This window comes from Myxocyprinus asiaticus, chromosome 9 (assembly GCF_019703515.2).
Source record: "Myxocyprinus asiaticus isolate MX2 ecotype Aquarium Trade chromosome 9, UBuf_Myxa_2, whole genome shotgun sequence".
In the NCBI taxonomy this organism is placed as follows: Eukaryota; Metazoa; Chordata; class Actinopteri; order Cypriniformes; family Catostomidae; genus Myxocyprinus; species Myxocyprinus asiaticus.
The window spans coordinates 27965943-27979877 of NC_059352.1; the positions used below are offsets into that span (position 1 = coordinate 27965943).

At 38.1% G+C, this 13935-nt stretch overlaps 1 protein-coding gene across 1 annotated transcript in view; it reads right to left on the reverse strand.

Annotated features, from left to right (window-relative positions):
- LOC127446125 (unconventional myosin-VIIb-like) overlaps positions 1-13514 on the reverse strand; it is a 39005-nt gene extending 25491 nt beyond the window's left edge. The window contains exons 1-19 of the mRNA XM_051706798.1: positions 13465-13514; positions 13145-13246; positions 12902-13048; positions 9705-9889; positions 8924-9045; positions 8360-8502; positions 7739-7852; positions 7423-7576; positions 7255-7331; positions 6379-6498; positions 2663-2805; positions 2170-2380; positions 1820-1955; positions 1552-1709; positions 1288-1428; positions 1057-1215; positions 793-882; positions 621-715; positions 456-540 (exon numbers count right to left, since the gene is read on the reverse strand). Coding sequence (XP_051562758.1) covers positions 456-540; positions 621-715; positions 793-882; positions 1057-1215; positions 1288-1428; positions 1552-1709; positions 1820-1955; positions 2170-2380; positions 2663-2805; positions 6379-6498; positions 7255-7331; positions 7423-7576; positions 7739-7852; positions 8360-8502; positions 8924-9045; positions 9705-9889; positions 12902-13048; positions 13145-13246; positions 13465-13482 — 2400 coding nt within the window. The 5' untranslated portion in view covers positions 13483-13514. The remainder of the gene's footprint in view (positions 1-455; positions 541-620; positions 716-792; positions 883-1056; positions 1216-1287; positions 1429-1551; positions 1710-1819; positions 1956-2169; positions 2381-2662; positions 2806-6378; positions 6499-7254; positions 7332-7422; positions 7577-7738; positions 7853-8359; positions 8503-8923; positions 9046-9704; positions 9890-12901; positions 13049-13144; positions 13247-13464) is intronic.
- Positions 13515-13935: the final 421 nt, after the last annotated feature.

Sequence of the window (13935 nt, forward strand, 5' to 3'; positions counted from 1 at the left end):
CACTTTGAACCTTTAATTTGAGTTTTTCACTTTGTTAACACTGACATGTCCTAATTGTAATACCAATTTGTTCACTTTACCTAGGACATATCATGTATTAAATTGTTATACTTAACTAGTAACATTATTTAACCAACATAAGCTTAAGAAAATAATAAATTATGCACCTAGAGTCAATAGTTCTCTAAACTATACATTTAATACAATCATAAAAAACTCCTGTCTTAGACTCAGCCTTTACTGGTCTCGGTCTCGACTCAGACTCGGCCCTCTCCTGTCTTGGTCTTGACTCGAACTCGATCTACTCTGGTCTTGGATGAGCTGGTCTCAACTACAACACTGGTACAATCATTAGCTTTAAGACTATCTAGTGGCATTTTCATGTTCTATGAAGGTGAACAAGTAAAAAAAAAAAAACAAAAAAAAAAACTGTCAGCAGTCTGAAGACAGCTCACCACTCTGTAAAGTTTTCTGACTTTGTATCCACGCCAGTTTTTCTGTATGACCAAAGTTCCTGCTCTCTTTTTCAGGAACAGTTTCCTGCAAGGAACAAAATTATGAATATATCAGTGATATAATTTACACTAGAAACATTTGTGAGATAAGCCTCTTGCTTTTACCTGTGTTTGTATCCTCTCAGGACTCTCTGAACAAGAAGAGCTTTCTCGTTCAAAGCTTTGTCTCGTGCCAGTTCCAAAACAGTATCATGGTAATCCTGGCACAAATAATTATATTACATTATAATTCTGCTTTAACAATTCCATAAAAGTACCTGTAAAATCTTCTCAGTACCTTCAGAAAAACTTTGGTCTTGCCGATCTTCCAGTCGTCTTCCACCAGAACATTCCCACAGATGCTTTCACAGCAGGTCCTGACACTCTCCTTTAACAAACCAAAAGGGCATTTAAACACAGACCATTTGGAAAGAGGGCATGTGGCTGAAGGGATAGAACTGAATCTATCGGAAGTTAGCAAAATGGCTTCAATCGCAAAAACCGTAACTAATGTAGAACAGTACAGATACAACACATCTTCATAATGTAAAGCATATCTCACAGTTTTTGGGTCACAAACACTGGATTTGAGCAGTGCACGGTAGCGATCCAGGAACTCGTCGAATGTGTGGCGGATGGGATAGCCGGCCTTCCTGATGCGGATAGTCTCCATCATGCCTGAGTAACGAAGCTGACGGATGCACAGCCCCCTGTCAAAGAGCTGAAACAGAAAGATTTTCTCAGTATTGTGGAGTGAAGGCAAACATGTACGTTCTCTGTGTATGGAACCTACCATAGGCTTCTTGTAGTCATTGGGTTTAATGCAGCGAATGAAGAAAGGCTGACAGGCAGTTAGAGCCTTCATTAAAGAGTCCAACGACTTCCGAAACTGACCAGATAATGTGGGCGCTCGCTTCTTTGATTCTGCTATTTGCTGAGATGGTGGCAAACCAAAAGGAAGGCCAATGAAAATCAAGCTGATTAAAAACATGGTCTAAATTTCAGTGTACATCATGTTTATACACTTATAATAGGATGATGCTAGGCGTTAGCTTACCCGAAGTGAGTTTCTGGGGGTGATGATCATGCTACTAGTTTTTCCATCTGTGGTGCTGAGCTCATTGTGGAAAATCTGCTTTAGGAGCTTATTGGATGATGTTTCGATCAACTGGATGACATCACTACTCAGAGCATCTCTGTTCTTCTCAAGGAAACCTATATGTACAGCAAATGTCATCAAACGTTTCCATTTTTTGATCATTTTAAACCCAAAGACAAATGTGAAAGTACTTCATTGGATCATCTGACAGCTCAATATAAATTACCTTTAGAGTCATAGTACACAGCTCCAGCAAAATGCTTGATTCCAAACTGTGTGTCGTGATTATTCTTCGGAGGGATGTATATATCACCCTTCCCGTGAACTTGATTCATTTTGTTAAGTAAAGTAGTGTCTGTGCCCTGGAAGAAATCAAACACTGAGTTATATTAATGGGTAGTTCACATATAAATGTTTTCAACTGTACATAAAATTGAAATATAACTACTATATTGCACATTGCAATTATAGATGTGTGTTTTAGAGATATCAGAGTAATACCAAATACACACCACATGATAAAAGATGATTAAAGGTAAGTTTATGTTTTAAACAAGAGCAAACACATTTTACAACCTTAGGGAAGTGACTCTCTTCATCAATAAGGGCGAGAATGTTGAGAGATTTTATGGCCAGCACATCGAGTGTGCGTTGGTTGTCGTTAAAATCGATGTTCTTCCAGACAATGTCTTCACGGGCGTATTCCTCTTGCTCAATCTTAAAGACGTATTTCACAAAGAACTGTTGAAGCTGCTCATTGGCAAAGTTGATGCAGAGCTGTTCAAAGCTGCAAGAATTACACATAAGGTTCAGATAACAATGCTCACAAGATTTGGCAACACTTTATTTGACAGTGTCTGTTACACATATTACATGTGACTAAACTTAATTACTATAGTAATAACTATATCAATATTTACATGTGCATTTACATGCAGCTGCACAAAACATGTACACAGTATGAACAAGTAGTTAATTAATTTTACTTTGTACTTACCTACAGTAGCTAAATACACAGTAATACAGACACTGTAAAATAAAATGTGATCTAAGCATCTACATTACAAACCTGTTGTTGCTGAAGTTTTCAAAGCCGAAAATATCCAACAAACCAATTGAAAGCCGGAGATATTTGGGGTCATCAGAAGGCGGTTTGAAAATGGCACTGTTAATTTTCCCCACAATCCACACAAATAGCCTTCCATAGATGGCCTGCACACACAAAGAATATGAGAACTCAATACTAGAGTGAGGGACACTTTTTTTATTTTATTTTTTACATTTTTTACATTTTCCTTCATAACTCACAGACTACTAAAAATATAATTGCCTAAATCCTTTGGAAAAAAATACATTTATATGTGTCAAAGGTAACTGTACTATTAATAGACTTATGATAAGAAATACTGGTAATGCATTACAATAAGGTTGAATTTGTTAACATTATTTAACTACATTAGTTAACATGAACTCCCTGCAAACCGCCTGCGTAAATTGCCCCAGAAAACCAACCCAATCCTTCTGAAAAATGGACAAGGTAAATCAAACCAGTTCTTCCTCTATGAACAGTAGAAATCTGAGTAGAATCTAAATCAGTGACCTGATTCAAGAACTACAATTCCAGAAAATCCTTAGTTCATCACTGCTAAGGGTCACTGCTATGAACAACCAACCAAACGGAGATGGACTCATTACTGAACAAACTGTTCCTCTCAAACTACAGATTGGCATTTTACATGCAGAAATAATTTATTTCTATGTCATTACTTCCTGCAGGAATCCTGTGGTGCTTTGCTATCTATGGCTGGCTCAACATAAACCATCGACATCATGGAAGGATGGTGAAATAACCATATGGTCAAAAGGTTGTTGTGCACATTGTTCCTTGCAGATCCACTATTATTGAGGGACCTGAGTTACAAAAGAAAATTAACGTTCCTGAAGAATACCAAGACCTAGTGGAAGTGTTCAGTATGACGAAAGCCACTTTACTCCCAACCCATCAACCATGGGACTGTACTATCAAGCTGCTGCCTGGAACTTCTCCACCTAAAAGTAAAGTTTATCCTTTGTCGTTACCAGAAAGTCTAGCTTTGGAAGTTTATGTGGAAGGAGCACTTTCGATGGGATTCATCAGACCTTCAACCTCCCCTGCAGCAGCTGGTTTCTTCTTTGTTGAGAAAAAGGATGGTGGTCTGTGTCCTTGCATCAATTACAGAAATCTCAACGCTATCACAGTAAAGAATCGCTGCCCCCTTCTGCTCATTCCATCTACACTGGAGCAAATATGTGAGACAAAGATCAGTACCAAATTTGACTTGCGGATGAATGGAAAAGCGCATTTCATCACCACTAGAGGGTACTACGAATATCTCGTCATGCCGTATGGTCTTTCAAATGCTCCTTCAATCTTCCAATCTTTCATCAGTGAGGTCCTCAAAGACATGATTAACCTCTTCGTTATTGTATACACTGATGATATTCTCATTTATTCCAATGCAAGGGCAGAGCATACCTCCCACGTAAAACAAGTGCTATAGAAACTCATGGAGAACCAGCTCTATGTCAAGGCAGAAAAATGTACAACGTAACGACTATCTCTTTCCTGGGCTATGTTTTGAGTCATGATGTATGACACAAAGGTGCAAGCTGTAACCAATTGGCCTACTCCAACCACTGTAAAAGAGCTACAAAGATTCCTTGAATTTGCACACTTCTACAGGAGATTAAATTGTGGCATCAATTAAGTGGTTTCACCTTTAACTTCCCTACTCAAAGGTAAACAAAAGAAGTTGTTATTGTATATATTAGCTGATAATGCATTCAATATGTTAAAGGAATGATTCATGACCCATTACTCAAGCATCCAAACTTGCCTTTCATTGTGGAGGTAGATGCAATGGATATGGGAGTAGGAGCTATTTTATCACATGAACACCATAGTGTTCCATCTAAGCTATATTTGTGTGCTTGCTTTTCCCGAAAACTCACTGCAGCCAAAAGAAACTATGACATTGTGAACTAAGAGCTGCTGTCTATCAAAGGGGCATTAGAGCAGTGGAGACACTGGCTAGAAGGAGCCCGACACACTTTCCAAGTTCTCATAAATCATAAGAACCTGGAGTACATTAAGGCAGCCAAGAGAATTAATCCCCGACAAGCAAGGTGGACTCTCTTTTTCAGATGCTTTAATTTAATCGTAATCATATCGCCTGGCAGCAAGACTTCAAATGCCGATACTCTTTCTTGCATACATGAGGGGAATTTATACCAACAAGTGCCTGAATCCATTCTACCTCCTGCCTTAATTGTAGTATTTGTCCAATGGGAACTGATGAATGAGTTTCAGCAGGCTCATCAAACTGACCCCCTTCCAGATGGATGCCCTCAGGGTAAGATATATGTGCCGGCACAGAAAAAAGACCAGGTAATCCATTGGGTACATGATCAGTTCTCTAAGGCTTGTAGATTAAGGGCTTACTTACTGCTATGGAGACAGCCAAGGTTATCTTCAACCAAGTTTTCAGAATTTATGGTCTGCCAGAGGACATTGTATCCACAGTTACCTCTCAACTGTGGAAGACGTTTTGTAAGCAATTGAATATCAATGTCAGTCTCAACTCTGGTTACCATCCACAGTCTAATGGTCAGGTGGAATGTCTTAAACAGGAGATTGGTATATTGCTCTGTTCCTACTGTAGTCGGAACCAGGACCAGTAAAGCCATTTCATGCCCTGGGCGGAGTATGCTCAGAACTCTTTAACCCATTCCTTTACAGGACTTTGGCCATTCCAATGTGTACTGGGATACCAGCCACCACTGTTTCCATGGTCAGAAGAGCCCCTCTGAGGTCCCAGTGGTCGAAGATTGGAAGAGGAGAAGCAAAGAGACATGGGATTCCATGAATGCCTTCAAAGAGCTGTCAGATGAGAGATAACCACGTCCATCGTACCAGCCAGGTCAGATGGTATGGCTCTCAACAAGGGACCTCCATCTGTGACTCCCCTGTACAAACTCAGACCCAGGTACTTAAGTCCATTAAAGATTATCAGACAAGTAATATCTGAGCCTGCAAGGCTCCCTCCAAACCGCCACAGGGAGCCCTCCCTTGAGTACTAACTGTGGTTTCACTTCCTGTTTCACCTGTAAAAACAGTTCACCTCATTCACATGTAATCTTGCGAAGTCTTTTCAGCTTTAGTCTACAATTCTGAGCGGGTTTTTGTATTTTGCTATTCTCATGATTTTGATCTCTTGCCTGTTTTCCTCTACCTGTGAGTACTGCCTCACATCTTTTCGACTAGCTTGCCTGTTTGTTGTGTTGTCCGATGTTTACATGCATTTTTGTATTGTGTTTTTGGATTTTCTCTTTGGATATGATTTAAATAAATCTCCTGAACATGAATCCTACTTATGTTAGTGCATCTGATCCATTAGACAGTGACAATATAAGCAAATTTAATTCATATTCATTTAAAAATTGTTATATTAATAACCATCAACCAAGAGATAAGATATCAAATTCAAAAGCATCAAAACTTTAGATAGCAGAAAAAAAAAAAAAAAAAGACATCCAAAATAATTTCAAAATCAGTTTCTTTGCTGAAAATTCCACATAAAGTGAATGAATGCCATTATTTTAGCAGGGAAAAAGAGAACTTTGTGTGCTGAATAAGTCTCATCACTCTGACTTATTTGTAATTGAAGAAATTACTGTTACAATTGTCCCCCGTCTGCCCTATACCAGATCTGTCATAAAACAGTGGTCAACATTCATTTGCACAACCTTAACAAAGGCGTCTCTACCATCCACTGCTTGTACTGAGGTCAGAGGTTTAGATACACTCTCCCTGTTGGTCATCAGAGAGCGCTGTGTCAAGCTCACCTCCAGGGCTTTTGGGTTTACCTGCAAAAAAACAGGTTAATGCGCTTGAATGTGCTGTTGGCAGATAGTTAAAATGGTTAAAAAAGTTATTTATACAACAGTTAATTCCAGTCCACTGATTGGACAAGCAGCACAGTTAAAAGATAATTATATAACAGGTAATTCCAGTCCTCTAATTGGACAATCAGCATGGTTAAAAGATAATGTGATGAGGAGGAGGGCGGGGCCGGGCCATGACTACACACACCCGGCCCCCAGTCGGGCTAATCAGCCGAGGAGAGGGATAAATGTGGCAGAACATGAAAGTTCGGGAGAGAGAGAGCCACATGCAGCTGCCATGTGTGTGGTTATGTTGTGTGTCTTTTTGTTTAAATTCTTATTCAGTATTATTTTGATGGTTCGTCCGGTTCCCACCTCTTCCTTTCCCCATTTGAACCATTTTTCGGATAATTATACAACAGTTAATTCCAGACCTCTAACTGGACAAGCAGCATTCCAAGAGTGCTGACATGACATTGCGTCTAAAATGTTATTTGATTTTATGTTAACTTCTATTACAACAGAACTGTTTAAAAAAAAAAAAAAGAAAAAAAAAAGCAATATCGCACTTGCAGTTGTGCTGTTGTACTGAATATCAGCATGGCTGTGATTCAGCAGTAAGCATGTTATCACACAGTTTTTGATTCAGCAGGAAGCATATCACACAGCACTCTTGCTCGTGCGATATAGCTTAATTATCTAAATAGATATGAAAACAATCTCAAATGTAAAGATTACCTCTAATAACTTTGCAGTCATGTTGAAATGGGAAGAAGTTAGAATATCACAGCCCTCCATGTTGTTCTTAATGGTGACTTAAAAATTGAAAATACAAATAAAGCCAAAATAAGCATTAACTTAATCAAAGACTAAATTCTCTTGCATTTACACTTGAGTATACCTCACCTTCAAAGTCTAAATTCCCCAGATGGAGGATGGCTGCCAAAAGCTTGCTAATTTCCCAGGTGTCATTCTCCGTGAATGTCAGGATCTTCATTGCTGAGCGGAAGCTGGCATACTCCTTTATGTCATCCCGTCCATCACATGTAGTGCACTGTCCCTAATCCAACATAACCATGTTTAATGCTATGGATGATGATGCTTCAGTCATACCGACTGCCCAGTTCATATGCTCTTAGAATGGCTTTGATTAAACAACTTTACATGTACACATGAAGAGTGTGTGAAACAGTTAAAATATGCACTTCATGATGATCAATACCATAGTGAGATAGTTGTATTCTGCTGCATTTCCCAGTGACAGGACTTTCTTTTGGTCAGGTGGCATGCCCATCAGCATGCAGTAAAAGATGTGGTAGTTTCTCTCTTCTGGGGCCTGTGCCAAACATACTATCATTTATTTGGTGATCAGGCAGTTCTACTTACATTACTTCTATTGTTTCATTTATCCTAAAAGACCACAAAACATTAAGCATAGGTTTCCCACACTTTAACCGATTAATTTCCATTACTTGTAATTAGTTGATACAGTTTTTCAAAAATCATTCAAATTCAGATTAACTTGCTAACGAATCATTCAGACAGATTTGTGAACAGGTTCAAACGAATCTTTGAAAATAAGTGACTCAAAAGAATGATTCGCTAACAAATCAGACATACTCTACCCAGGAGCAATATGTAGCCTAAGAAATATTTTAGAACAAAGCATAACTTGCAAAAAATATTTATTCATTCATTTATTTGCCCTGACTTTTAAGATTTAATTATAATAGAATACACAATTGGAAAGCACAATTTTGAAATTCCCTCATATTTCCTGAATTTCCATTACCGTGGGAACCCTGATTTAATTATAATCTCTGATCATATCACTGTGGTGTACCTGTCGACAAACACGAGATTTCTCCAGCAGGTATTGTTCAATGCGGGCACCCTCTATAGCTCCACCTTTAGTGAAGTGGATGTCAACGTATTTTCCAAAGCGGCTGGAGTTGTCATTGCGAATGGTCTTCGCATTACCAAACGCTAAAAAATAAGAATTGATGTCAGTACTAAAATGCTTACAATAAGTGTCTGGAGAACTTAAAGAGCCAACTCTTTATTTATTTAAAGACCCCATGAAATCAAAATTAGAGTTGTGTCTATTAGCCCATATCTGTTAGCTTTAATGCCATATATATGCTAGTGTACTCCGAAATGCTGACAAAATTCACTTTTTGCAGATAAACACATTTAAACTTTACAGTCTTTAAAATATTGATGACTCATCTTGCACTAAATAGATTTTTGTCCAATAAAAAGCTCTCTACAATGAGAATATCCCTCCACCTGAAACCACTAAATATTGGCTATTTAAAAAAGGGGGCAAGCCTTTCGATATGTCCCGCCCAAATTTCCTGTTTCAATATGAAATACATCAACATAGGAAAGACAATTTCATGTGTACCTTCCAAGATAGGGTTGGCTTCTAAAATCTGCTGCTCAATCCAGGAGCGCTGTCCACTCACTGCTGCAAGAAACTGCAGCATTAATTTGGTGCTCTCTGTTTTTCCTGCTCCAGACTCCCCACTGACAATCACAACATACACAGACACTCTCAGAATGCATCAAACAGAATAACGACAGATGTTTGATGTTACAATGTAAGTCCACCTTTAAATTAATATACAGTTTTTACTGGGTATTTGCACAGCTGCCAATGGCACATAAAACCTCATGCCATTTGCAATATTATTGTTAAAGAGATTTTTCACCTAAATATGAAAATTCTGTTATGCTTTACTCACCCTAATATTGTTCCAAACCCAAGTGACTTTGTTTCATCTGTAGAATACCGAAGGAGATGGTAGGCAGAATGACAGTCACCATTTACTTTCATTGTATGGAAAAAAAGATGCCATGAAAATGAATGGTGACTGAGGCATTCTGCCTATCATATCCTTTTGGGGTCCATGGAAGAAAGGAAGTCATATGGGTTTGGAATAACATAAGGATGAGTACATGATGACAGAATTTTAATTTTGGGGTAAATTATCCCTCCAACTTTTTGTCTTGTGACTACCAAATCTGTCTTTTAGCTGGGTGCAGAAACAATGAGCAAGTCAATTTGTTCTAATGCAACTGACAGTAAAATGAGCAGAAAATATCAATATTAAGGTAATACTTGTTTTTTTAACCCAAACTAAAAGAAGCGAATTACACTATGTAGGTTTAAATGACTGAAAGACCTAATAATGCAGCACTGGTCTTTGCGATTCCGGCGCATGTTAAAGAAACAGCTCTCTGCAATGGCGAAGACGTGAGGGGGGAGATCACCCAAACGCCGGTTTGTGTACTGCTCCACCTGCTCTGGAGTGTAGATGGGCAACAGCTGGTATGGGTTCACTGCGACCAGAATGGACCCTGTGTATGTCTGATGAAGAGAGAAAGAGAGAGAGAGAGAGAGTGAAAGAAAGAAAGAAAGAAAGAAAGAAAGAAAGAAAGAAAGAAAAAGAAAGCACATTTGTTTTAATGTTTTTAGAGTCCCTGGGATATTTGTTATACACCTACTTTTATTTTTAAGCCCACAGTTTGGGTAGTTGGCAGCTTAATATATGTTTGTGGCTTTTAACTTTAAGCTGATACACACATTTAAATTTTATAGTCTCTCTCTTTCAAGAAACTGATGAAAATTATCGATGACTCATCTCACTACACAGATTTTTGCCCAATCAAATGCTCTCTAGATTGAGAATGTCCCTTCCCCTAATACCACCTGCAACAACTTGCAACAGAGTTCCCACCCTTTTCGACCAATGGATTTCCATGACTTTTTCATGACTTTTCCAGGTGTTTGTGCTAACATGATATTGTTATATATACAGTTGAAGTCAGATGTTTACATGCCCTTAGATTGAAGTCATTAAAACTAATTTTTTAACCACTCCACAGATTTCATATTAGCAAACTATAGTTTTGGCAAGTCATTTAGGACATCTACATTGTGCATGACACGAGTAATTTTTCCAACAATTGTTTACAGACAGATTGTTTCACATTTAACTGACTATATCACAATTCCATTGGGTCAGACGTTTACACACACTAAGTTAACTGTGCCTTTAAGCAGCTTGGAAAATTCCAGAAGATTATGTCAAGCCTTTAGGCAGTTAGCTTCTGATAGGCTACTTGGCTAATTGGAGTCAAATGGAGGTGTACCTGTGGATGTATTTTAAGGCCTACCTTCAAACTCAGTGCCTCTTTCTTGACATCATGGGAAAATCAAAAGAAATCAGCCAAGACCTCAGAAAAAAAAAAATTGTGGACCCCCATAAGTCTGGTTCATCCTTGGGAGCAATTTCCAAATGCCTGAAGGTACCACATTAATCTGTACAAACAATAGTATGCAAGTATGTACACCATGGGACCACGCAGCCATCATACCGCTCAGGAAGGAGACGCATTCTGTCTCCTAGAGATGAATGTAGTATGGTGAGAAAAGTGCAAATCAATCCTAGAACAACAGCAAAGGACCTTGTGAAGATGCTGGAGGAAACAGGTAGACAAGTATCTATATCCACAGTAAAATGAGTCCTATATCAAAATAACCTGAAAGGCTGCTCAACCAGGAAAAAGCCACTGCTCCAAAACCGCCATAAAAAAGCCAGAGAACATTTTGCAAGTGCACATGAAGACAAAGATCTTACTTTTTGGAGAAATGTCCTCTGGTTTGATGAAACAAAAATTGAACTGTTTGGCCATAATGACCATCGTTATGTTTGGAGGAAAAAGGGTGAGGCTTGCAAGCCGAAGAACACCATCCCAACCATGAAGCATGGGGGTGGCAGCATCATGTTGTGGGGGTGCTTTGCTGCAGGAGGGAATGGTGCACTTCACATAATAGATGGCATCATGAGGAAGGACAATTATGTGGATATATTGAAGCAACATCTCAAGACATCAGCCAGGAAGTTAAAGCTCTCTTGCAAATGGGTCTTCAAAATGGACAATGTCCCCAAGCATACCCCCAAAGGACAACAAAGTCAAGGTATTGGAGTGGCCATCACAAAGCCCTGACCTCAATCTGATAGAAAATTTGAGGGCAGAACTGAAAAAGCATGTGTGATCAAGGAGGCCTACAAACCTGACTCAGTTACACCAGTTCTCTCTGGAGGAATGAGCCAAAATTCCAGCAACATATTGTGAGAAGCTTGTGGAAGGCTACCTAAAACGTTTGACCCAAGTTAAACAATTTAAAGGCAATGCTACCAAATACTAACAAAGTGTATCTAAACTTCTGACCCAGAAATAAAATATTAAATAAATCATTCTCTCTACTATTATTCTGATATTTCACATTCTTAAAATAAAGTAGTGATCCTAACTGACCTAAGACAGGGAATGTTTTCTACAATTAAATGTCAGGAATTGTGAAAAACCGAGTTAAAATTTATTTGGCTAAGGTGTATGTAAACTTCTGACTTCAGAATGGTCAGACTGGGTCTAGCTGACAGAAAGCCTATGGTAACTCAGATAACCACTCTGTACAATTGTAGTGAGCAGAATAGCATCTCAGAATGCACAACGCGTTGAACCTTGGAGCGGATGGGCTACAAAAGCAGAAGACCATGTCGGCACTTTTTTAGGACCATAGTGTTACTAATAAAGTGCTAAGTGAGCATATATTTATTATAGAAATGTCCATGACTTTTCTGATTTTATTCATTTTCATGATTTTTCCACATCTGAATTGATTTTAAAAGACATTTCATGGTTCTCCTTGACCATGGCAACCCTGTAGCAAGTAACACATAATATTTCACATAATATTCACACTAAAAGGTTACTGGCTATTTTAAAAGAAAGGGGCTAGCACTTCGTAATGTCCTGCCACAACTTCCTTGTTCAATAGGACATATGACAAACACAGGAAATAAAACTGGGTTCCTCAAATATTTTCATAGGTATTTTAGTATAGCTGGTCTTCAAGGGGGTTGGTTGAATTAATTACACAATGCGTAGAGATGGCCATGTCAGTCTGATACTACAATATGATCCTCTCATCAAAGCTGAAGCTGATTGTATCTACGTAGACAATCTTGCTATTAAACAGGAAGGGCAAAGAACAGCTTGTAAATGAACTCGTTAAAGTGGATAATTCAATTCCATAAACTCTATTCTGAATAATAGTTATCAAAGCTTTATGCAAACAAACATATGAGGCTAGTTAAGTAAAAGGGAAAGTCTCAACTCTCTAATGATATAATTACTTCTACTCTCAACAGTTGTTGAAATATAATTTTTTTAATGCTTTCCTTTTTTACTTTACTGCACAAAACTCAATGCATTTCTGGGTCAAAGTGAATCAAAATGATGGGGCAGGTCACACTTTATTCCATTAATTAACACATACATGTTTTATTTGTTATGGTGTTTAATTACTCACATAGATGCTTCCCTCTTTGTAGCGCACTAGAAGGTTCCGTAACAGTCCAGCCTCATTGAGGTCACCCAGCCGTATCATGTCATCCACACCATTCACAGAGGTGGGATGCATGGGCTTCAGAGAGTTCTCCTTCTTAATCTTGTGTTCCTGGAAATCACACCATAGCACACATCAGCAATACACTTACACAGATAACAGCATTTCTCTATTAATTAAAAGAGTTCTGGCTTCAGATATTATTACCTTTCCCTCATCATCAATGAGTTGCAGTTGGCCAGTGTCAGAGAGTGTGACTTTAGCTCCCAATGGCACCCCATCACTGCCATCCACCCACACATAATCTCCCTAAAGCGGTTGATCAACATTTTAGGATGTTATATTTATATATACAATTAACCAATGATTTATGTTGCTTACAATTTTTTTTTTTACAAAAATTTAACAAAACGCAACTTTTGTTTTAGATGTTTACTAAACCAAATGCCTGATAACTTAAATTGTCATAAACATTATATCGTGACAGTAAAACAGTCAAGTGCCAGAAAATGCTTCAAACAAATTACCTGTCTTAAAACCACCATGACTGAGTACTTCTCTCACCTCAGTCTGAAAATTTGAGAAACAATTGAAAATTTTAAACCAGTTAATATCACTCCAGAGAAAATATGCCCTCTAGAATACACCAGAACTTCTGTTATCTACATTACAATCAGGTAAAACAGTTTCAACCATATAGTCCTAATAAAGATCAGCAAAACAACCCAACTAGTCATTATGTGCAGATTCCAAGTTCATAAATGGATCCTCAGATACTGGAATACATAAACTAAATCCTAAATGATCTAATATAACAGTCAGAATTGATGTCCAGTACAAAACTATGAAAAAACATCTGCATTTACCTGCAAATGTCTACCAAGGAATTAAAATTTTTTACAAAACAATGTCATCTAAACAATTACACAACAATGCTAGCTACCTTTACCTGTGGATTTTGTATTTAGTGACAACCAAAAAATATTTTCTGTCCCTCT